The 22,736-nt window shown below is 42.9% G+C and overlaps 1 protein-coding gene across 3 annotated transcripts in view; it reads left to right on the top strand.

Annotated features, from left to right (window-relative positions):
- Nucleotides 1–22,736, top strand: part of BRSK2 (BR serine/threonine kinase 2) — a 762,518-nt gene that overhangs the window by 632,787 nt on the left and 106,995 nt on the right. The window contains exon 13 of one of the 3 annotated variants that reach the window (XM_078682763.1): nucleotides 5,211–5,276. The exons of the other annotated variants lie outside the window; for them this stretch is intronic. Coding sequence (XP_078538889.1) covers nucleotides 5,211–5,276 — 66 coding nt within the window. The remainder of the gene's footprint in view (nucleotides 1–5,210; nucleotides 5,277–22,736) is intronic. 3 annotated transcript variants of the gene reach the window in all.

Raw genomic sequence — 22,736 nt, 5'->3', positions numbered from 1 at the left:
AAAATAAAATAATTTGGCAATTTCTAGTGCTACATGCCCATTCAACATCATACAATGTTCTACACACTGGTGTCAGTGTCTGCAAAGTGTTTTTTTCCTCAAATAAGATACCTGCTTATAATTCTACAGCCATTCACTTACAAGCACGATAAAGCAATTTATTAAATAAATTCTGTACTGCACAAGAAATAGTAAAACTATTGTTACTGCTAATTAATATTTCTGTGCTGGACCTTAGACATCATCTTACTGAATCTTTACAGGTGGTAATGTATGTTATGTTATCCTATGTTATGTTACATTGATTTGAATTGCGCACTAATCACCCAACAGTTTGTTCTGGTCCGTGGGCAGGTGTGTAAGTGTCTGGTACCCAAGGTGCTTATACGAAGGGCCATGTCTTTAGCTTCTTGCTTGCGGAACTTAAGAAGTGAAGAGGAGGTTCTGATGTGTTGAGTGAGGTTGTTCCATGTCTTGGGTGCAATGTAGGAGAAAGAGCGACCTCTAGTTTTGTGAATCAGGGAATGAGTGAGAGTGAGGCAGAGTGTAGGTGTCAGGTGGGTTTGTGAAAATGTAAGCAGCTGTCCAGATATTCTTGTACTCTGTTGTGTAGGGCTTTGTATTTGTGTGAGAAGTTTGGAGTGGCTGCGCTTGTGAATGGGGAGCCAGTGAAGCTTCTTAAGATGTAATGTGATATGGGTGTGGTGTGGCGTGGGAGGTCGAGTATGAGTCTTCCAGCAGTGTTCTTGATGGTCTGGAGTCTGTAGAAGCTGTTTGGAGATTCTGGCATAGAGAGTGTGTGTCACCCTGCCTTTAGTCTACCATAATACTGTGTGGGGTGTCATGCTACCTTACCAAGGGTGAACGAAGATACTGCCTGGCTTAGTATATCAACAAGAGAGCAAATTGTTATACTGCTTCACATAGAATACCCTTGCATGAAGGGTGCACCATCATAGCTGGCAGTGCATACCACCACCCAAGTGTTAGCCCTTACATTTCCTGCACACTACGCTACTAAACTAAGGGTATGTGGAGGTGAACCACAGGCATATGGGATACTACTCTACCATGGATAAAACATCTTGCTATTAGTCATTGATACCTTTTGACCAATTGCTTTTTTTTTAGGCCGTGGCTCCCCAGTACCTATGATTCATTGCTTCAGCAAATTATAGGTCGAACTGTTGTTCTTCATTGTGACATTATACCTTGCCATTTCTGAGTTTGTGAAAGCTAGATTAGAAATCAAGCAATCACCTTTTCATCAAAGCACGACGATGCTACAAAAATGGGGCTTCTTGTACAGTGTGAATATAAGATTCCTGATCCTAGGTGGACGTCCAGGTGGTTGAGAGCTACAAGAATCATTTGGTCTTTAAACCACAAGTTAGAGAACTTTGCCCTGTCCATGGACAACTCCATGGGAAAGTGGAGCCAAGCACTTACTGGAAAGGTGGGTGAGCTGGAGCAGGCACTCTATCTGTGCTTTTTAATCACAGAAGAAATTGAGGCAAGACAGGGTCATAGAGCCAGTTGTCTTACATGATACATTTGCTAACAGACAAAGAAATAGGCCCTACATTGTGTATTCCTTTCAATCATGTACTAACATCACTCTGATTAGATTTGCTTCATAGGGTGCCATTGTATCTAAGGCAAGCGGGGTCACTTCATTACCTAGCACGAGGTGCTCCTTGACCTTACTGTCTTGGGAAGATAATCCATTATCTGGGTGTTAGGTAGCCTTGCATCTTAGATATTCTCACCGGCGTAAGGAAGAATCCATTCCACCAGAATATTTGTTCTTCACTCTGTCTGAGAAGTGTAGCCTATTGCAGATGTATTCTCGCTTAGGCAAGTGATATCTCAACTCCTGTGGTGGGTGGCTGGTTCCACTTGACTGAGAAGATACCTTCTTCACAAAGCGGTGTCTGAGACAGCAGCAGATTCTTCCCTCCTTAGACCGTGGAGATTTGCCAATGATACCACGGCATTATAGCAGGGAGGCAGCAATGTCTTCTTTTACTTCAGATACAAGCATGATTAACACCTGGGCTCTATGGGATGTGAGCTGACTTTAGGAATGGAGTAAAGAAGTCTCCAATTCTTGCAGCTTATGCTAAATGAAAGATCATTGCATTGCTTTCCAGTGGACATTGTGTGATATTTTGATGGTATAACATGTGTCATCTTGCACCCATTACTAGAGGTGCTGTAATAGAAGTCTCTTAGGTATTAAAGGCACCGGTTCATTCTCATGCACATGAATGCCTCCTGGGAAGGGTGACCACTTGGCACAGAGACATCCTTTTGCTCTGTTTAGGGGTGACTAGGCTCTGTGACTGCCGATTCTCGCTGTCATAGGGTACATAGAGCTGTACGTAACATCTCATCAGCCGGATACATGACCCTGAATGAATGTGCATGTACAGCGATTCATGTCTTCTATGGCAGGAGAATGTCAGATTTGACATATATGATAAAGTAAATGCCGCTGTGAATGGTCTCTCTTATGAGATACATCCTCTAGCTCAGGTCGCAAGTGGTGTGAGTAGCCCCTCACGCTGCTAACAATGTCCTCTTGCACAAGTGGTGGTCGGTGCTAGGAGAATTATTTTGGGGAAGGGGATAGAAGGCCTCTCACATGGGTAATATGTGGTTCTCTGATGTGCCCCCTATACGTTGTGAGTTGTGCAGTGAGAATCTCCTGATATAAGAGATACCTCTCACAAGGAAGGCGAACGGTGCTTTGTGAATCTCTGTATGTAATAAATATTCGAAGTGGTCCTGTGACTCTATTCTACTGTAAGAGACACTCCCACAAACAGCTGCTGGTGTTCCTAGGAGAATCTGGTTTAGCATAAGAGATTCTCTCTTATAATGCTGATAAGATAATTGATGGTGCAATGCCCTACTTTAGAAAACAGTGATACATGTCATATCCCAGTGTAAAACATGATGTCTTATGGCGCCAAGTGTGGGAGTCATGTCTGGCTCTGTAGTTAGGATTTACAAGCTTGTTATCCCCTCTTTGCCCCTAACTCTGTCTTCTGCTTTTTCAGTGTTCTTGCTCTGATGAGATAATATCTCCATTACTGTCCTGTAATGTACTGCTTTGTTTCCAAGCTGCCCTTTGTCGCACACTGCCATTTGTCATGGTGTGCGCCAAGTATTCGTCTAGGCATGGCCATGCCTCCTATGTATATCAAGCATTACAACTGGAGAGAACAGTTACGGCTGCACCGCTTAGTTTGCCTTGGAGTTACAATATTGGACATTTTGGCAAGATCGGGTGGTTGCAATACTATGTTTGAAATATAGACTTACAATAATAGTACATCCTCAATATCTATTACCGCTATAGTGTCAGGGAAAATAGATGTTGATTTAAATATAGTAAAGCCATGTTTTCCTGTGTATTCTCACCCTGATGGTACAGTAGTAGAAGGGGTGTGCAAAATGTACATAATTTGCTTTCATGTAATTCTGTGAAATTTCAGGAAAATGACACATAATTAAGTGAAATGCAAATCCGTCAATTTGGCACTATGTTTTAGTTTAGAGTGAAATGTGTTCTCGTGTAAGTTTTTGACACCAGGACACATTTCATGCTAGAAAATAGCTACTAGCATTCGGGTTGTTCCTGTTGTTTTGCCTCGAACTACAGCCTAATTACGCCGTGAAGAATAAGGGCATACATTCTGGAATTTCGCTTAATAAAGGCGTAAATTCTGGACTTTCACCTAACATAAAATTACACAAATTACGCCAGCGTAATTTAATTTCACGTGAGTCTAAGTGATACTAGTCAATATTATGGATGCCATCAGGTACATATTTTCACTGCATTATTGTGACAAATACGCACAGACTCTGCTTTTATGTTCCCTGAATGTGTCTGCTGTTAGTACTTTTTACAGCAATAGTTATTTTACTATAGGTGCTCGTACATAGAGGTATGCTGATACCAGTAGCTCTTGGCAGGAGGGAATATGATCATGTCCAATGTTGCTGTATATGGGTGATATCACTCAGAGTGAGTCATATCCCATCACAAGTTGCTGAAGTACCGCACAAGAAAAAATACAACAAAGAAACGACTTCTGTTGGGCGTTAATGAGATCACACATTGAGAATATTCTAGTTTCAGTCACATGCTAATGAAATCCTACTTTGGGAAACACCTGTTGTCTACCACATTAAAGGTGTCATGTGTGGGAAAACACCTGCTTTAATCAGACACGAATGTGTTAACGAGCAGATAGAACATTTCTTTTACTACATATTAAAAAGGCCTTACAGATGAAAATATGGCTGTAATAACACTCCTGCCAGAAACAGTGGGAGGAAAATAACCTTTGTCACAAAAAATATGGTTTCACACAAAGAAGTACATACTTTTGGTCACAAAATTATTAGGTCACTCGTTAAGAGTGGAACTTTTACCTTACTGTCCTGAGGTAAATTGATGTTAGCAAATTACTTTTGTCACCAAAAATGAAAGCCAAAGAGTAAGCCTGCCTAAGAATTGTGACCTCATTCCATATGAAATATGTGCCCCTTCAACCAACACTGAAGCACTTCCACATTAGAAAACACATTCTTGTTTCCAAATGGTTTTTGCTTCACTCTAATAATGCGCTCACCCAGCCAAGCACCTGCAGTTATAAGCAGTGAAGGTTATATATTTCAGCGTTCCTTGATTGCTTCAAGTTCTTTTCTTATTGTACTTTTCAGGCAGTCTTCACGTAAAGTGTGTATTTATTCGCTTGTTTCGGTAGCCATTACCCAGAAATGTGATGGGCTCAGACACTGTTTTCTAACGCGGACGTGCTAAATCTTTGGGAGCGCTCTTAAAAAGTCATTGAGTGTGCCCTGAGGCGTTTTTGTCTTGTCTGCGCACAAACTATCCCTTTTATCACACAAATGCTTTAAACCGTTCCAGCTTCAGCTGTCTGGTGGGTGAACAGATGGTCCCAAAGGCAGCGATCACTTTGATTGGACTGAAGATGCACACTTCCTCTGCACGGCTCGCGAGGTGCTCTCGCGAGAGAGTGCAGTGGACAATGTTTCTTGATCGCTTCTTGCTCGGGCGGAAGAGGGAAGGTGTGAGTGGAGTAGGGGTGGGGATATGGCGGTGTGGTTGTACATGTACATTTGTCCACAGCAGTAACCCTTCTGTTTTCTCACTCTGTTCCTCCCCCTAGTAAAGCATTGGTCAGTAAAAGCTTGGATATCTGTGAAGCCCATCCTAAATTCAGCAAAGAAGAAAGGTATAGAACACTGGAAGTCTCTTTCTCTCCCCTTGTCCTTCAATGCTGAGGCCTTAAAGATGTGGTACTTACCTGGTCCAATGAATAAAACGGTGGGAGGGGAGAAACAGATGCCGGCAATCAAGGCAAGCTAGCCTCTAGCCACCTGCCATAACACGGTCAGTGTGGTCTTCAGAGGGTATTAAGGGCCATCTACATGCACGACAGGCAGGGTCTCTAGTAGTATTAGAAGCCTTGTACACAAAGGACTAAATAGTCTTAATAATTGTATTATTGTTGTGCTACCTTGCAGATTTTCAATATTTTATTGTGAGTCCTGAGCTGGGTCTGGCTGTGAGAAGAGGCAGATGGGCCTCCCATGCCATGACTTTCATCCTATACCATTTCTTCAAAATCCTAGCAGGCAGCACTAAGATCAAAGACATGGGAGCCATTCTAAGTTTGAAGGTCTAATGTATGGCACAGGATAGAATACTCAAAGATTTGCATTAATATTTTAACTTTATAGCATTAACTCCATGTTGTCATCACTGAGTTCTCATTGTAGTTTGATGCCACCCACTCCCATGGGTTAAAAACTTTTTTAAAAAGTGCCTGCTCCTCTCTTCACTAAGGAAGATATGAGGTGCAAACTTCTTTTTCCGTTGTTATAGCTTGTTCTAGTGTTCAATCTTAGCAAAGGTGGGCAGGGAGGGTGAAGCAATGCCGTTCCGTTGCACATCTGAGGAACAAATGTATTGCTGGCTATGTAAGCAGACAATTTCATTTAATTTCCAGAAATGATCTCACCTTTTGGGTGAATCAAGCAGGTGACCTCCTGTAAGACCACCCGCTTGGTAGCCCAATGCACCATGGGATTTTATATGGCTAGGAAGACTGCATCTTTAAGGATCGGCCTCTGTAGGTGCACATGGTTGATATGTAGCTGAGGCCACTGTCCCTTTGTTCTCGTGCACTCTGTGTGTTTGTGCTTTCTCTTATTAACTATCTATCTACCTATCTATCTATCTACCTATCTATCTATCTATCTTTCCATCTATCGATCTATCTGTCTATCTATCTATCTAACTATCTATCTATCTATCTATCTATCTATCTATCTATCTATCTATCTATCTATTTATCTATTTATCTATCTATCTATATATCTATCTATCTATCTATCTTTCCATCTATCTACCTATCTATCTATCTACCTATCTATCTATCTATCCATCTATCGATCTATCTATCTATCTATCTATCTATCTATCTATCTATCTATCTATCTATCTATCTATCTATCTATCTATCTATCTATCTATCTATCTATCTATCTATCTATCTATCTATTTATTTATTTATCTATCTATCTATCTATCTATCTATCTATCTATCTATCTATCTATCTATCTATCTATCTATCTATCTATCTATCTATCTATCTATCTATCTATCTATCTATCTTTCCATCTATCTACCTATCTATCTATCTATCTACCTATCTATCTATCTATCTTTCCATCTATCTATCTATCTATCTATCTATCTATCTATCTATCTATCTATCTATCTATCTATCTATCTATCTATCTATCTATCTATCTATCTACCTACCTATCTATCTATCTATCTTTCCATCTATCGATCTATCTATCTATCTACCTATCTATCTATCTACCTATCTATCTATCTATCTATCTATCTTTCCATCTATCGATCTATCTATCTATCTATCTATCTATCTATCTATCTATCTATCTATCTATCTATCTATCTATCTATCTCCATGATGTTTACTCTATATCTTCTGTCTTGCTTTTAATCATTCTTCCTCTTCTCTTCATTCTTTTGCTCTCTTTTCACACTCGTTCTATCCTTTGATCTTTATTTTTCAAACAGTATTGTGTCACTCTCTGCTATTTAGCCCTATTTGGTATTGTAGCACTTTTCCTCTGTCTCTAGATTGCTGTAGCTTCATAGTGCACTCACTGCTTCATGATTTATATGGGGTGCTCCACTGTTTTTGTTACAGTCTTTCCAGTTCTTTAACATTACCACTCTCTCTACTTATCTGTAAACCTGTCTCTCCTCTCTTCTCACCCTCTTTCTCCTTTTTTCTCCGTTCAACTCCCACTGCTCTCTCTCCCACCCAATATTTCTCTAATGTTCACTCTTTTCCCCTTTTATTTCTTCCTTCCCTTGTATTACTCCCTTTTTCCCTTTTTTCTCTTTGTCTCTTTTCCTCTTGCTTTTGTTCTCTCTTCATCTCTCACTTTCGTCTGTCTGTCCCTATGTTCTACTCATAGCATTTCTCTCTTTTCTTTCTCTCCGCATTATCTGCCTCCTTCTCTCTTTCTCCTTTCTTCTCCTCACCTCTCTCTTCATTCTGTCTGTCTTATCACTAACTCTTCTCATGCTGCACGATCTCTGTTTCTACACTGTTTCCCCATTATGTTCCTTTTTCTTGGTTACCTTTTGCCTTACCCACTAACTTATTTTTCTTTCCTCTCTCATATCACCCCTCTGCTTCATTCCCTTTTTGTCACTTCTATCTCTCATTTCTCTCTTTTCTTTCTTTCTCAATCTTTGATCATCGTTCCTTATTGTCTTGTTTTCCTTCTTTTACTTTCTTCTCTTCAACTCTCATTTGTTCTCTTGCTCCCTCCTTTCTATTTCTCATGTTCTTGCCTCTGGGTTGCTGTGGATCCTTAGTGCACCCTCAGCTTTGGCATTAGAAGGTGGTGCATCTTTGACTGGTGGTGGGTTTTCTTGATCCTAGGTGTTGGATTCAACTTATCGTGTTTAGTGTCCTCCCTTGCCACTTGCTCAGTATTATCCTAATCACGTGATGTCCACCTTTATTTTCCACTGGAAATCTTAAAGGGATAGTAACTACCATGACTGAAATAAACAAAAAGAATCAATAAATTTGCCTAGGTGTGAGAGGTGAGCTGACATAGAAAAATCGCGACAACTTGGTACCTTTGAAATGTTGTTATTCCACCAGATGCTCGATCATTGCAAATAAAGCTATTTAATTTAACTGCAGTATTTGTACAGAAATAATATTATTTGGAAATAGTAAAACAGGTTAAATTAAGTAATGTAAAACAATGGGCTTACAATAAACCTGAAACCCAAATATTCTAGCAGAAGTCCATATCCTAGGGCATTTATCAGCAGTCTTCAAGCCAGCTTTTCCAATAAACTAGGTTTCGACCAGAGCATTAACCACTGATGAAAGCTAGGAGTGCCATCCAACATCATTCTAGTGATCCATGTTCACGCCACTGTCATGGCAATTAAGACAAAGAAGGGAATATAATTATTGATCTCCATTGTCAACCCCAATATAATACTCCAACGCTAGGTTATATCCACGTTGCATATCTGACTTTAACTGAAAACCTATGTTACTCGTATGTACATCACTGGACTCATCTGCAGCACAGCGAAGGAAACACGCGCTGTCCCACCGGCACCAATAATATTGTCTGGAAGGTGGGTCATATAGCTGGCATACAATTAAAAATTGTCGCTGCTTTAGACAAAACTGCTTGACCATGGAATGCATAAATAGTACTGATAGACAAAATTCTTTCAGAAAAATATTTTCATTAATAATTTCATTCCACTTAGCTCCTACAAGACTCATTAATGTCTGGTCTGTTCAGAGAACTAAGGGGATGTTAAAGATGGCCATTTGTGACAGAAGGAACAGTTGTCCAGATAATTTTGAGAATAGAATGCACCCTTTTCAGTATTTAGAAATGAAATCCCTACCAGTAGATAGACAAGGAAGAAAGAATTGGGAAGAGAGAAGTCCGAGGCCAGAGCACAAAACCTTTTAGGACACCATTTAATAGGAATTGTTTTAACTGAGATCTTTTGCCAATATCTTAAACCCCTTGTTCATAAATGACTCCATTACCAAATCACTATTCCAAAACAGTGTGTCAGCAGGTACTCTGAGATGATGTAATGAATGAACCATAGCCGGAGTGTGTATTGTTGTTTATAGAGAGCAGACCTAGCTAGGAAGCAGCGGACCCCTGTACATTAAATGGGGGAGTTGGACTACACCAACAACTTTCACACATTACTTATTTTTTGAGGCACATGGAAATTAAGGGTCATATTTATGGCCAAGTCATGCAGTGCAGCGCATCAAATAACCTTGCTGCGCTGCGTGACATGGAAAGTGCAGGAATGCGCTGTATTTAAGGCAATACAGTGAATCCCTGCCTTTTGCTCTGTGCAGGCACCCTTTTGGCTGCCTAAGGCCAATTCGGGCACCCTTGCACCATAATACAAGGGTACCTGCATTGTAAGGAGGATTGTTTTTGTGCAAGAAGAGACACCTTCCTGCATGAAAACAATCCTGAGGCTTTTTCCTCTTTCTATGTGTATTGCACAATGCAATCTCAATTTTAGGCTGCACCGCTCTTGCACCACGTTGTGTGGTGCAAGAGCGACACAATGGGGCTCATAAATATGGCCAAAGTGACCAGCCCAGAACCAATCAAGTTTGAGCCAAATGCTGAGGATACGATTCAAACCTGGGTTCCAGGTCCCAAAGTCAGCAGCCCCAGCCACCTAGACACATTTCCTCCTTTGATTTATACTGCTATTTTTTGGGGGGTCACTCTATGAAATGTACAAAATCACAAGTGTGAAAGAGTAAGCAGATTCAATAGAATAAGGTAAACAGATAACCTCGCCTCGTATTAGTTTAAACACACGGGTGCCAGGCGCATTCTAGTAATATGCCTATAAACTTAGAAGTAGTCACAAAACAATGGGGTAACCCAAAATTATCCTGACGGACCTGGGCAACTTATGATACAGATAAACAATGGTCTGATCGGAAAAAGCAACAAGAGGCACAGGAGAACTGAATATATCACAAGATCTCCTACCACTATATGGAAAAGAAGAACAATCTTATAGATTCAATCCACAGAATCGGACCATTGTCTGTATTAAACATTTAGAAGAGCCCTGCACCGCTAAGCAGAGGGAGGGCAGAGGCACCTAAGTGATTGTTGCGGCCTACAATACCCCATCTAAAGCTGTAACCCACGGGTTACAGGAAGAAGGAATGGGGAATATGTAAGGGAATAGACTTAAATAATCATAAAATATTTGATAAAATTGTCATTTTAATTAACTTACATCAGCCAGACATGGCAATGGGCAGTCATTCCCATTGGTTCATACGTGTAACACATACTGAAGCAGAGGATCTTAATTTGCACAGATGAACTTCCTAAATTGTGGGGTAATATTTATGCCAAGGTTTGTAGATCCTGTATGATTGGCTCGGTTCGGTGAATGTCAGCTTTTTGTGTTAGGCAGTACAATCAATCTTTGTTATTTTGTTTTAAGTCTATTCTGACCTTCAATAGCACTTTCATATCCTCCCTCTCGTTATGTCCTTCCATGCATGTAGGGTAGGTTTTTGAGCATTTCCTCATTGCGATGTGTCATTTAAAAGATACACTATGAAAGAATGCTGATGGAGCCCAGAACATTGCAGGGTGGCAGCCGACATGCATTCCAGTTTTTGGGTGTAGACGCTCAATATGAGGCATTATGTCTACAGGCTCTATGTGTTAGGTTTGCTTGCACCTTTGTAGTTGCTCAGTGTCAATCTTAGATGATGCTGTGTCGATACTATTTTCCCATGAGATCAAGAAGAGCAAAGAATCCCAGGGTGCTGATTTTAGCTTGGCCGCTGTATGATCTTGTTCCTTCCTTCCTCATATAAGTCATAGCTGTTGGACTACACTTAGCATGAGGCATCACTCATGAGACATTTTGAGGCATCACTCAGCATCCAGTATGTAGTGTTACAACTTCTTCTCTAAGAAGTATTGCCCATACATAACCCAGCGTCTTAAATGGACTGAGTGAGGCCCCCTTCTCAATCTCTTCCTCTCCCACCTTCCTCTCAAATGCCATTGTGAAGCCTTTTGTTATTAGATCCCTGGACTTCACCCATCTCTAGTCCCTTTTCCATTGACCATCTTAGGTTGCATGTGCCCCTGAGAGCCTATTCTCCATAGCTAGTCAGTGAAGGAGAGAGATGAGGAACATTACACCATGCAATCAGAAGTGGCTCCTCACTCCTGGCCACAGTTAAAGGTCATTTGCATGGGGTTGGTGGAGATTGTTTGGTCTTCAGAAGTGGCAAGGAGAAGGAAGTAGACTATACCGCCTTTAGAGCTGGGCTGCGTGGGGGCGGGGGCAGGGGAGACATTGTGCGAACCCTTTTATTGAGTGAAGTGTCCAGGCCTGCACACATACTCATGCTGGTTTTCTGTGCTCTTCTTCCTGCTACCTGTCTGATGCTGGCTCCACCACCTCCCGTTCTACCCATCCTTCCTGTATCCTCTCTGATCCTCATCTTATTTCTATCCCCCAATCTTTGTTACTTTCTTCCCCTCCCTTCCCCTCCCTTTTCCTCCTCACCTCATTCCTTCCCACCCTCCTTCACTGATTCCACGCCATATATGTACCCTCTCGCCCCACATATTCCTGGTCATTTCCTTTCCATTGCTTCCTTGCCAACCCCTCTCCTTCTGAACCTGAACCTCTCCTTTGACTTACTTCCCCACACCTCTCTGCCCTGCCGCTCCTGGTTTGTTCCGACACCCAATCCCCTTGTCTTTTTACCCTGAATTCCTTATCCCAATCTTCCCCCTGGAAGGACTGCAAGTGCTGATACTTTTGGGTAAGCTCCCATTTTGGCTTCTACATGTTGTGAGACCCTCTGGCTCCCCCACTTGGGGAACTGTTTCATGTGAATATGTGATGCTGTTTGTCAATGACATCTTTGCCTCTGACAGTTGTTATCTGGAAGAGGAGGTACTTGGACAAAAATGGCCCTATCAGTTTGGAGTGAAAAGGTAGGGCTGGTTTCAAGGTTCTGGTTAAGCAATACACGTGCACGTACTTCAAACAGATAAGGTAATAGAATAATCTCTAACTCAAGTGCATTTCTTGCCACCTGACCCCAGTACTGTGGAGGGAGAATGACTTGTAGCTAGCCACAGTCTGTGACTGTGCTTTAGAACTCTGAGCCTGGGGCAGTTTTTGAATGGTCCAGTCACCAGGCCCAGGTTCAGGCTAACTTTGCATCATAGGTAAGTCACTTGTGTGTTATCAACTCCTGACACCTGCTCAGTCTGTGCCTATCTTACCTCTTGTACCTTTATTATTTACCCCGCCTCCTGACACCTGTTATTATTGGTTTACATGTACAACACTGGTTCTTACAATTTCTGTCCCTGCATTACCTGCACAGCCCTCTATAACCTCTCCTTGCACAGTATTCCTCTCACTCCTAATGCCCTTCTTGTTTGGATACCATTCCTCCCACTCCTGCTGTCCTTGTCAAACTTGCAAAGTATTTTTCTCACGCCTGATGTCCGTCTTGCTTGCCCAGTATTCTTCTCACGCCTGCTGTCCCTGTCAAACTTGCACAGTATTTTTCTCACGCCTGATTTCCATCTTGCTTGCCCAGTATTGCTCTCACGCCTGCTGCCCCTGGTCCACTTGCACAGAATGTATCTAACTCCTGCTGTCTTGCCTGATCTGCCTAGTAGTTTGCTTACTCTTGGTGTCAGTTTCACTTGCGCAGTATTTCTGGCACTCCTTCTCGTGCCTATCTCACCTGTAAAGTATTCTTCATGCTATTTGTGTCGCTGTGCATCGTACTCAGAATTCCTCTCTCTTATGTTGCCCCTATTTGAATATATGAGGATTCCTCTCCTGCTGTCTTTGTGTGATGATTTTCTCCATCTTCTGCTCACTACCGATGTCTGTTTCACTTACACAGTATTCCTATCCCTTTTAGTGTTTCTGTATAACTTGCACAGTATTCCTTTCACTTTTGACGTTCATCTAATTTGCACAGTTTTTATTGTGCTACTGGTGTCCTTGCCTGACTTGCACAATATTCCTCTCACTCCTGATTTCCCAAATTGCACACTATTCTCACACAACTGCAGTCCCTGTCTGGCCTCCCTAGCACACGAGTTCTTGGACTGCTGGTTGTGGGGGATGGTGGTGGCCCTGCAGATAGCGGCTCTCGGGCTTTGTGACTGATCAGCTCCCCGCTGGACTCTGGGATAGTGCCCAGGTCAACCGGGGACCCCAGCTGTGGCGCACGGCCCCCAACGTTGCTGGTCCCATGGAACACAGATGCCTCTTAAGAGTACTCTCCCCATCTCCCAAGGGGTACCCTGCTACCTACCTTGCATAGGCTGCTAATGCGTTTGATAGGCCTGGCTGTTGGGGTTCCAGATCCCTCCTGCTGCTTTAGCCATTAGATGTTTCTGTGACACCCTATTTGGAGCTGGGGACCTTGTTCGCTGGGGATTGCGCCCATGGAGGCCTTTTAGGACTGCGCTATCATTTGTTGAGTGGTCGGGCAGGTGGTTCCCCCCTTTTTTTCCTGCTGAGGGTGGCCTTGGTTCCTCATGCCTGCATTGCACCCACACATCGCCACTGTAATGGTTGTGGCAGACAGTGTTTCGCTCCCTGGTCTTATTGCTACTGACTTTGCATTTTGAACTTGGGAAGAGCCTTGCTCTCCCTTACCTGCACTCAGAGATCCAAGAATGATGCCCGATTAGCGCCCAACAGGAGGGGATCAAGCAGGGGAATGGGGGGGATGCCTCCCACATGGACAATGAACTTGATAAGCTACTGGTGGTGATCAATAATACCGGGGAGCATCTGGAGGGCAAGATGGACTCTCCTGCGAGTGATCTAAATCTCACACGTGATGGCTCTAAGAAAGTCGCAGGGAGGGAGTCTGCCCTTGAGGCGTCAAGCAAGCCTTACTACCTTAGGCCCAAACTACGGAACGCCATCTCACAGAGTTAGAGGCGCATACTTGGTGACTAGTTGCCTGGTTGGACGACCAGGAAGGAACGGCTCACCGTAATAACATCAGGGTCGTTGGGCTACCGGCGAGAGTGAAGAGCAATTCCATGCTTAGTTTTCTTGAGGAGCAGCTCCAAGAGGTTGCGGCTCCACAGGGTCTGTCTAACGTCTATGCCTTGGACCAGGTGCACAGACTCCCTGTTTTCCATCCTAAGCCAGGGGCCCCACCCTGCCCGGTGGTGGCCCATCTTCTCCATTTCCACATTAGAGACTTCCTCCTTCAGCAGGCTCACAACCATGGCCCGTTCACGGTGGAGAACGCAAATGTCTCGGTCTATCCTGATTTTACCCTCCAGGTCCAAACTCAGCATGCTTCCGTCATTGCAGTTCAGGCCTTGTGAGATGGGGTTGCCAGCGCACCTGAGAGTGCAGCCATAGGACAAGTCAAATTTTTTCCTGGATCCTGATGGGGCATGGGACTAGCTGGAAAGCCATGACAGAGGGATAATGTACACATTACCTGCAGCCCCTCATCGCAGGCACTCTTGATGGTGGGGTGTGAACTGGTGTAGCAATCAGCAGACTGCTGAGGAAGGGATGAGGGTGGTGAAGACAGCGGCTTCCCTGAAATCGGGCGGGAGCTCACCTCACCTTGAGACATGTTCCTGCAGGGGGCCAACTTTAAATTTGGTGACCTCCACAGTACCAGGACTAGAGGACAGTCTCTGGGAGTCACTCTGGACACGAAAGATGCCATTATTTGACCCTTATTTGTGGAAGTGTTTGTGTCGTGTGAGGTGCTGCAATGTGGTGGCTACATTATATCCTTCTGAGTTTCCCTGGCTTTACTTTTTTTCTACAGGCTGGGCCGAATTGGGCACATGCAAGGGGCCTTTACTACATGCAATATTTTCTACTGTTTTACACACTGTTTGACTATTAGACTGGTTGGGCTCTCTCCCCTCTTGGGTATTCCAACATGGACGTGGTTGGCCCTTGTTGATAGGCCCTAGTTTGTGGGCTACTTGCTTCACCTTGGCAAGCAAGGATTGCTGAGTGATAATTGGTCTGGGTTATTTGTGATGAGAAAGTATTGTGACTATTACAGAAAGCTCAAAGGATAAGGTCTAGGCCACCCATCTATAACCAAATAGGCATGATACAATCAATACCTTACAAACATAAACATCATTTATATCCTGAGCTAACAAAGATGGAGAGGTATAAATAAACAGTTGACAAATTCTGTGTGTCCTCTCCTCTTCTTTTTTATTTTTGTGTTTTGCAGTAATTCTTCTTAAAAGCCTCTAGCCATTGCCAACACATGTTTCGTCTTTGGTGGTAATATCCCACAGACTTCTTCAGGGCTAGAACAGTACAATATGTGTCTATCAGTCAACATGTTTGACATACAACAGAATCACAATAGTTACCATCTGTTCAGTTGGGTGAATCAATGCCATAATCATAAGTGTAAAACAACAGTCTGATTAAATAAAGGATTTCGAATCCAACGCTTTTTAGAGAGTGCTGTCGAGACAAGATAGCAGATTCTAGGGCCATGATTTGTGAGTTATAACATCACGAAGAGTGAAGCAAATAGTAGGAGACACCAAGATCCAAGTAATGCATAGAACATCCACCTCTGTGCATGAGTTTCAAATGTTTAAACTAACCATAACCAACCCTTGTGAGAAAGTAAACCCATGTGAACAAGTTCCAAAATCAAAATAAAACGCAAAAGGAAAGATAAAATTGAGATTAAATTAGGTCTGTCTCACCTAAGCCAAGCCGACATTAAAACCATAAAGCAAATAGACCAGTAAGTCCCATATAGTTCCATCATCAATTAAGATCAAGACTCACTCAAAATTGTGTCTCTCCGGCTCCATAACACTGCAAATCAAAATCAAAGTCCAAACTCCAAGTGTGAGGAGTAATTATATGTTCTTCCTAAGAGGAGGTAGGACAAAGAAAGCAAATAGATAAATACAAAGAGTCCAATCTCCATTCTATTTTTCCAGTTGGTGTTCACGCTGGATATTAGCTCGACGTTTCTCTACCGACGACACTTTCATTCTTGTTTGTCTAAAGTTTAGCAATTCCCGAATGTGCATAACTATATCTTACCGTTCTGTAACTCCTGGAGATGTTCTTACCCGCGTTAAAAATGCCCCAAACTAATGTAACAGCTTTGGGTCATGTCTTATACCACATGTTAGACTTTATTTTTAATTTCTAATTTGTCATTACGACCATCATCTTAAACATTAACCTGGTTCATTTATCTCTCCCTTTCCAAGGTTAACAGAAAATCTCACCACGATAATCAAATCTAGGGAAACTACTGTCATGTAAATGGGTCCGGTATTCGAAACATTATCGCACGGACTCGACACTATTATCAGGCAACGGTAAATCTGGCACAGATCTCCGAATATTTTACTAAGCTCGGACGTTGAGTCCGTTTTCAGTGCTTATGATGAAGATATAGGTACTTTAACATCTGAAAACATGGCGCGGATGCTAGACACCAGTTTTCCTTTCTACATGAGACGTTACTCCGTCTGTCGGTGAGTTTGAATTTGTCGCACAATAGACTTTGCATAGTTATTAACTCTAAGATAGACTTGCAAATGTTTTACGTGTTTAGATTTACTGTTGCCTGATAATAGTGTCGAGTCCGTGCGATAATGTTTCGCATACCGGATCCATTTACATGACAGTAGTTTCCCTAGATTTGATTATCGTGGTGAGATTTTCTGTTAACCTTGGAAAGGGAGAGATAAATGAACCAGGTTATTGTTTAAGATGATGGTCGTAATGACAAATTAGAAATTAAAAATAAAGTCTAACATGTGGTATAAGACAAGACCCAAAGCTGTTACATTAGTTTGGGGCGTTTTAAACGCGGGTAAGAACATCTCCAGGAGTTACAGAACGGCAAGATATAGTTATGCACATGCGGGAATTGCTAAACTTTAGACAAACAAGAATGAAAGTATCGTCGGTAGAGAAACGTCGAGCTAATATCCAGCGTGAACACCAACTGGAAAAATAGAATGGAGATTGGACTCCTTGTATTTATCTATTTAAGAACATATAATTACTCCTCACACTTGGAGTTTGGACTTTGATTTTGATTTGCAGTGTTATGGAGCCGGAGAGACACAATTTTGAGTGAGTCTTGATCTTAATTGATGATGGAACTGTATGGGACTTACTGGTCTATTTGCTTTATGGTTTTAATGTCGGCTTAATATTGGTTTTGGCAGGCTAGTGAGACCGTACAGTTAAGCACGTTATTACCTGGGTCATAAGAATAAGACCTAAAACTTGGCTTAGGTGAGACAGACCTAATTTAATCTCAATTTTATCTTTCCTTTTGCGTTTTATTTTGATTTTGGAACTTGTTCACATGGGTTTACTTTCTCACAAGGGTTGGTTATGGTTAGTTTAAACATTTGAAACTCATGCACAGAGGTGGATGTTCTATGCATTACTTGGATCTTGATGTCTCCTACTATTTGCTTCACTCTTCGTGATGTTATAACTCACAAATCATGGCCCTAGAATCTGCTTTCTTGTCTCGACAGCGCTCTCTAAAAGCGTTGGATTCGAAATCCTTTATTTAATCAGACTGTTGTTTTACACTTATGATTATGGCATTGATTCACCCAACTGAACAGATGGTAACTATTGTGATTCTGTTGTATGTCAAACATTTCGACTGATAGACACATATTGTACTGTTCTAGCCCTGAAGAAGTCTGTGGTATATTACCACCAAAGACGAAACACGTGTTGGCAACGGCTAGAGGCTTTTAAGAAGAATTACTGCAAAACACAAAAATAAAAAAGAAGAAGAGAAGACACACAGAATTTGTCAACTGTTTATTTATACCTCTCCATCTTTGTTAGCTCAGGATATAAATTATGTTTATACTTGCTTCACCTTGTTTGGACAGGATGTACACATATCACAGTCCAGGAGGGGGCTTTGGGTGAGTAACGGTTTTTTTCTGATATATTTTATTGTTTGGTTTGTTAGTGGTGGGTATGCAACAGGTGTGGTTGTTTTCTGTGGCTGACGAGTGGCGCTCTGGTAGTGTGACTGGTGCGGGGGTGGTGGGTCACTGGGAAACATGAGTGCTCATTCAAATGGCTGACAGACTCCAGTTGATCATTTGAAATATGCGGGGCCTCTCCACGCCCTCTAAGCACGATAATGTTCTGCCTTATTTAAAGCAGAGGGGAGTCAATCTGTATTCCTGCAACAGATACATTTGTCGGAATCTGAGGGTAGAGCACTCTACAAGAGATGGCAAGGACAGATGTACTGCACTGCATACTCCTTGTTTGAGACTGGGACCTTATTTGGATCTGGTCTGGGGTGCCCTTCCAATTACATAAGGCAGTCATTGACCCTGAGGGCAGGTATGTGTTTGGATGATTGGACCAACCTTTATTCCTGAATAGCTTGACACTCCTGCTGTCAATGCAGTCCCATTCGAGGATGCTGGGAGGGGATTTCAATATTGTAGCGGACTTAACTTTGGACAGGTCCCACCCTCCATAGCTCTTGGCACCTGCGCATAAATTAGCAAACACTTTCTGCACTTGGTACCAGCATTGGGGCCTGGTACACTGCTGGAGGGTGCGAAGTCTCAGGATCCGGGCTTACTCCTGTTGCTCTGGTTTACCTGATTTAGAGGTACGACCTGATAGGGTGCTATGTTGTGATGCGTTCTATGAGAGAGTGGTGGATGCGTAGTACCTGATGCGGAATTATTCAGACCATTGCCCCTTAGTATGCACTCTCAGGTAGTCCCCTCATAAATCTTGTATCTCTATTTGGCAATTGGATCCGGCTCTGCTTGAGGACCCAGTTTTCCAGACTGCGCTCGGTGAGTGGGCCACTGATTTTTGGCTTGACAACACTGGTCCGGAATCATGGGAGGGTGTTGAATGGGAGGCTTTAAAGTGGTTGTGCGTGGTTACTGTATCTCCATTAAAATAGGGGGGCACACCCAGCTGCACTCAGACGTTTGATGGCAGGAACCAGTCCTTAATGGGCTACCCCCAGAGTTGGGAAGGCACCCGAGGGCAGAGAGCGGGTACTTTCAGAACGGGAGAAATTGTTTGCAATTTTGGAACATCTTCAATATGTTTACAGGGCTTATATTGCAAAGGCTCAAGTTGGGGAGTATGTTAGCCTGGCTCTTCAGGGAAGAGATGAGTGGGGCACACTATCCTGCAGTTTAAAGACTTTGTGGGCCAAAACTTGTTCATGCAGGAGGACCTTAATGGGGTGTTCCTGCACTACTATTGTGCACTGTATGCGGTAGGCACGGGGGTTAATGAGTCAGATGTACTGCATTATATCGCGGATTCCCCCCCACCGGTCCTGTATCCTGCAAGAGGTTCGGGTGCAATCAAGGAGATGTCCCGGGGAAAGGTCCCCAGGTCAGATGGATCCCCTATAGAATTGTACTGCACTTGCCCCATAGTTAGTGTAAGTTTTTAGCAGAAAACGACAGCAGGGTTTGCTTCCACCCTCTCTGCACGAGGCTATGATTGTGTCTCTACCCAAGAAAGAGAAGGATTCCACTGTTAGTAGACTCCAACCACCCCGTCGCTACGCTTAATGCAGATAATAAAATCCCAAGCAAGATTCTGGCAAACAGGATTTTGCCACATGTGGTCAGTCTAATTCATCCTAATCAGACAGGTTTTATAACTGCACTTAGTAACCTCCCACATTTAGTCAATCTAATTCATTGCGATCAGACAGGTTTTGATACTTGCCCATAGTACCCTGCCTAGCATTCGCCAGCTGATTCACATCCTCTGCATGCAGGAAACTCTTCCATTTGCACACTCAGTGCGGCAGGGTGGACCCTATCGAGGGCTGAAGGTATCTGGTGATTGTTTATATATCTCACTGTATTCAGAATACATGTTGCTGTATAGGCACGGTGGCCCTTCTGACCTGGACAGAGTGCTGGCAGCCGTGTCGGCCTTCGGGCACCATTTGCTGGCACAAGTCTTACACTTACCAACTGCGACCCGGCTCAGAGGACGATCGCCTCCCCCTTCGCTGCCATTCTGGCACTGATCTGGGAGTGTGACTTCATTGGTTACCTGGGAGTTGATATTTATAGATCTCCAGGGTTGCTCTTTGAGGGTAAATTTGCCCGAGCTATGTCTGCCGGTTGCATTTTGGAGCACCCTACCTATATCGGTCAGTGGTTGGATAGTAATTTCTAAGATGATTATTCTGCCCTGGCAACTTTATTTATGGCCTTGCTGGTCGTGCTCCCTAGGGTGTATTTTCAGGAATTGGATAGCATCCTTATCTGTCTAATATGGACAGTATTTCTCTTGGAGGAGTGTGGCTCAATGGTTAGAGTGGCAGACCCTGATGCAGAGTTCTGGCCAGGGACCAGGGTTCGATTCCTGCCTCGGCGGGGTCTTGGGCTCAATTTTCTCGGGCCTGTTAATTCTCGCCTCGGTGCCAATTCTAATCACGGGCCCCACGCTGCAACTCTGGGCAATAGCTTGCTTAGCCTCCACACCGGCCCCAACAGCGCTAAGGATGCTTGGCTTCACCATGGGGGTGCCCAGGAGTGAACACTTCACAGGGAAAGCCAGGAGGGGTTCCACAGCGGTATGAGTATCAGCGCCAGGAAGCCGCATAGGCGACACAGCAAGGTGACCGTCTGGTGACAGTGCGCTCTATAAGTACCATGACATTTACATCTACCTCTGTCTGGCTCACTTAGTACGCCACTTACTCCTGATACCCTTCTCTCAGATCTGCTGCCCCTTATGTTATGGGCATTTTTTCCATTTTTACACCTGTTGGGAATATGTTACTTGTACAGCTCCCTCACTCAAACAGCCCTTGTGTAACTTGCACAACTTGCCTCTCTCTCCTGTGATACCTGGTGACATGCACATTATCTTTCAGTCCTGCTGCCCCTGCATTGCATGCAGTTTTTTCCATTCGATCTTTTATTCAGATTTTACTTGCACCGCCTCCACACTACTGCTGTCCCCCCACCACTTTTATCATATTCCTCCCAAAGCAGCCGTTTCTGTTAACTGCGTACTCCCATGTCAGAATCTCACATTTAATGTCCATGTATCTTTAGGACCAAAGTGTCTTAAAAGGCCCTAATTACTTAACTGTAATTGCATTACTCAGTGTCCTACTCCCTCACTTTAATTCATCACAGTACGAGGCAGTTTTGCCTCTCCAGACACCAATCATCACATAAATCAGTCAATAAAATGACCCGCCTCCCTCATTCCTCCTGTTCATTAAACATCACCACGCATCTTAACTTTGTTGGCCTAGCACGACCGAGAAGGGATGTAGGGGCATTTGTATCAAACAAATTTTTAGTCGCAAACGCTGCGAATCGCAAAAAACAGCGTTTGCGACGAAAAATTCACAAAACGCGATGTATAAGCAAAATTGCATCGCAATATTAAGGAATCGCAAAATTTGCAATTCCTTAATTTTGCGTAAGCATTTAAGGATTAGCAAATTGTGATTCCTTAAATGCTATGTATCAAGCACCCAAGTTGTGCGATTTCTTCTTAAGAAATCGCAAATTACCACCAACTTCAAGTTGGTGGTAATTTGGAATTTCTGTCAATAATGCACTTTTTTGCATTTTTCAAAGTGCCATGTGGCGCACATACATGCCCCTAGCCTAGGGCATGTATGTGTGCCATATGCGCACACATGCTCATTTCAGAGGTGCATAAGGGTGTCCTTATGACACCCTTGCACCCTTGAAATTATTCTCAATTTGCGATTCCCAAAATGCAAAGGTATTCCTTAATTGCGATTTCGCAATTTGCTAATCGCAATTAAAGAATGCTAAGAAATCGCTAAATATTTGCGATTTTTTTTAATACATCCCGTTTTGCAATTCTCAAATTGCGATTCCCAAAAAATCGCTATTTGAGAATCGCAAGCATGGATTTTTATACATATGCCCCGTAATGAATTAAAGTGAGGGAGTAGGATTCGGAATAGTGCAATTACTGGTAAATAATTAGGGCACTACCTACTTGTCCCTCCCTTGCTTGAATTTATCACAGTAAGAATATTGCAAAGGAATACTAGCATAACTAAGGCTGCATGCTCAAAGATAAAACTTTAATTGACAATGATTAGAAATTCTATAGCAAATACCGCTATTACTTCATAGAGGATAACACTCTAGACCTAAAAATGCCAATTAAAATCTTTTGAACCATTCTATATTGGTTTATGAAAGTGGAAGGAGAATCCCAGGAGGCTGTCCTGCAAATCTCTGTAATTGAAGCTTCCTGAACCACTGGCACAGATGTGGACATTCCCCTAGTGGACCTGCCCTGAACTCCTATATGTGAAGCCTGGCCCGCTGTCTTATAAACCAAAGAGATCAAAGACTTGTCCCACCTACTTAAATAAGTCATTCCTGGCTTTTTGACAGACCAAAATTCACAAAGATATACTCAGAGACTCTGAATGTTGCTACTCTATGTAAATAAACCAGGAAAGCTCTTCTTACATCCAGATTA

The sequence above is a fragment of the Lissotriton helveticus genome, chromosome 3_1 (genome assembly GCF_964261635.1).
Source record: "Lissotriton helveticus chromosome 3_1, aLisHel1.1, whole genome shotgun sequence".
NCBI classification, from domain to species: Eukaryota; Metazoa; Chordata; class Amphibia; order Caudata; family Salamandridae; genus Lissotriton; species Lissotriton helveticus.
This window is presented reverse-complemented; position numbering and strand designations above follow the sequence as displayed.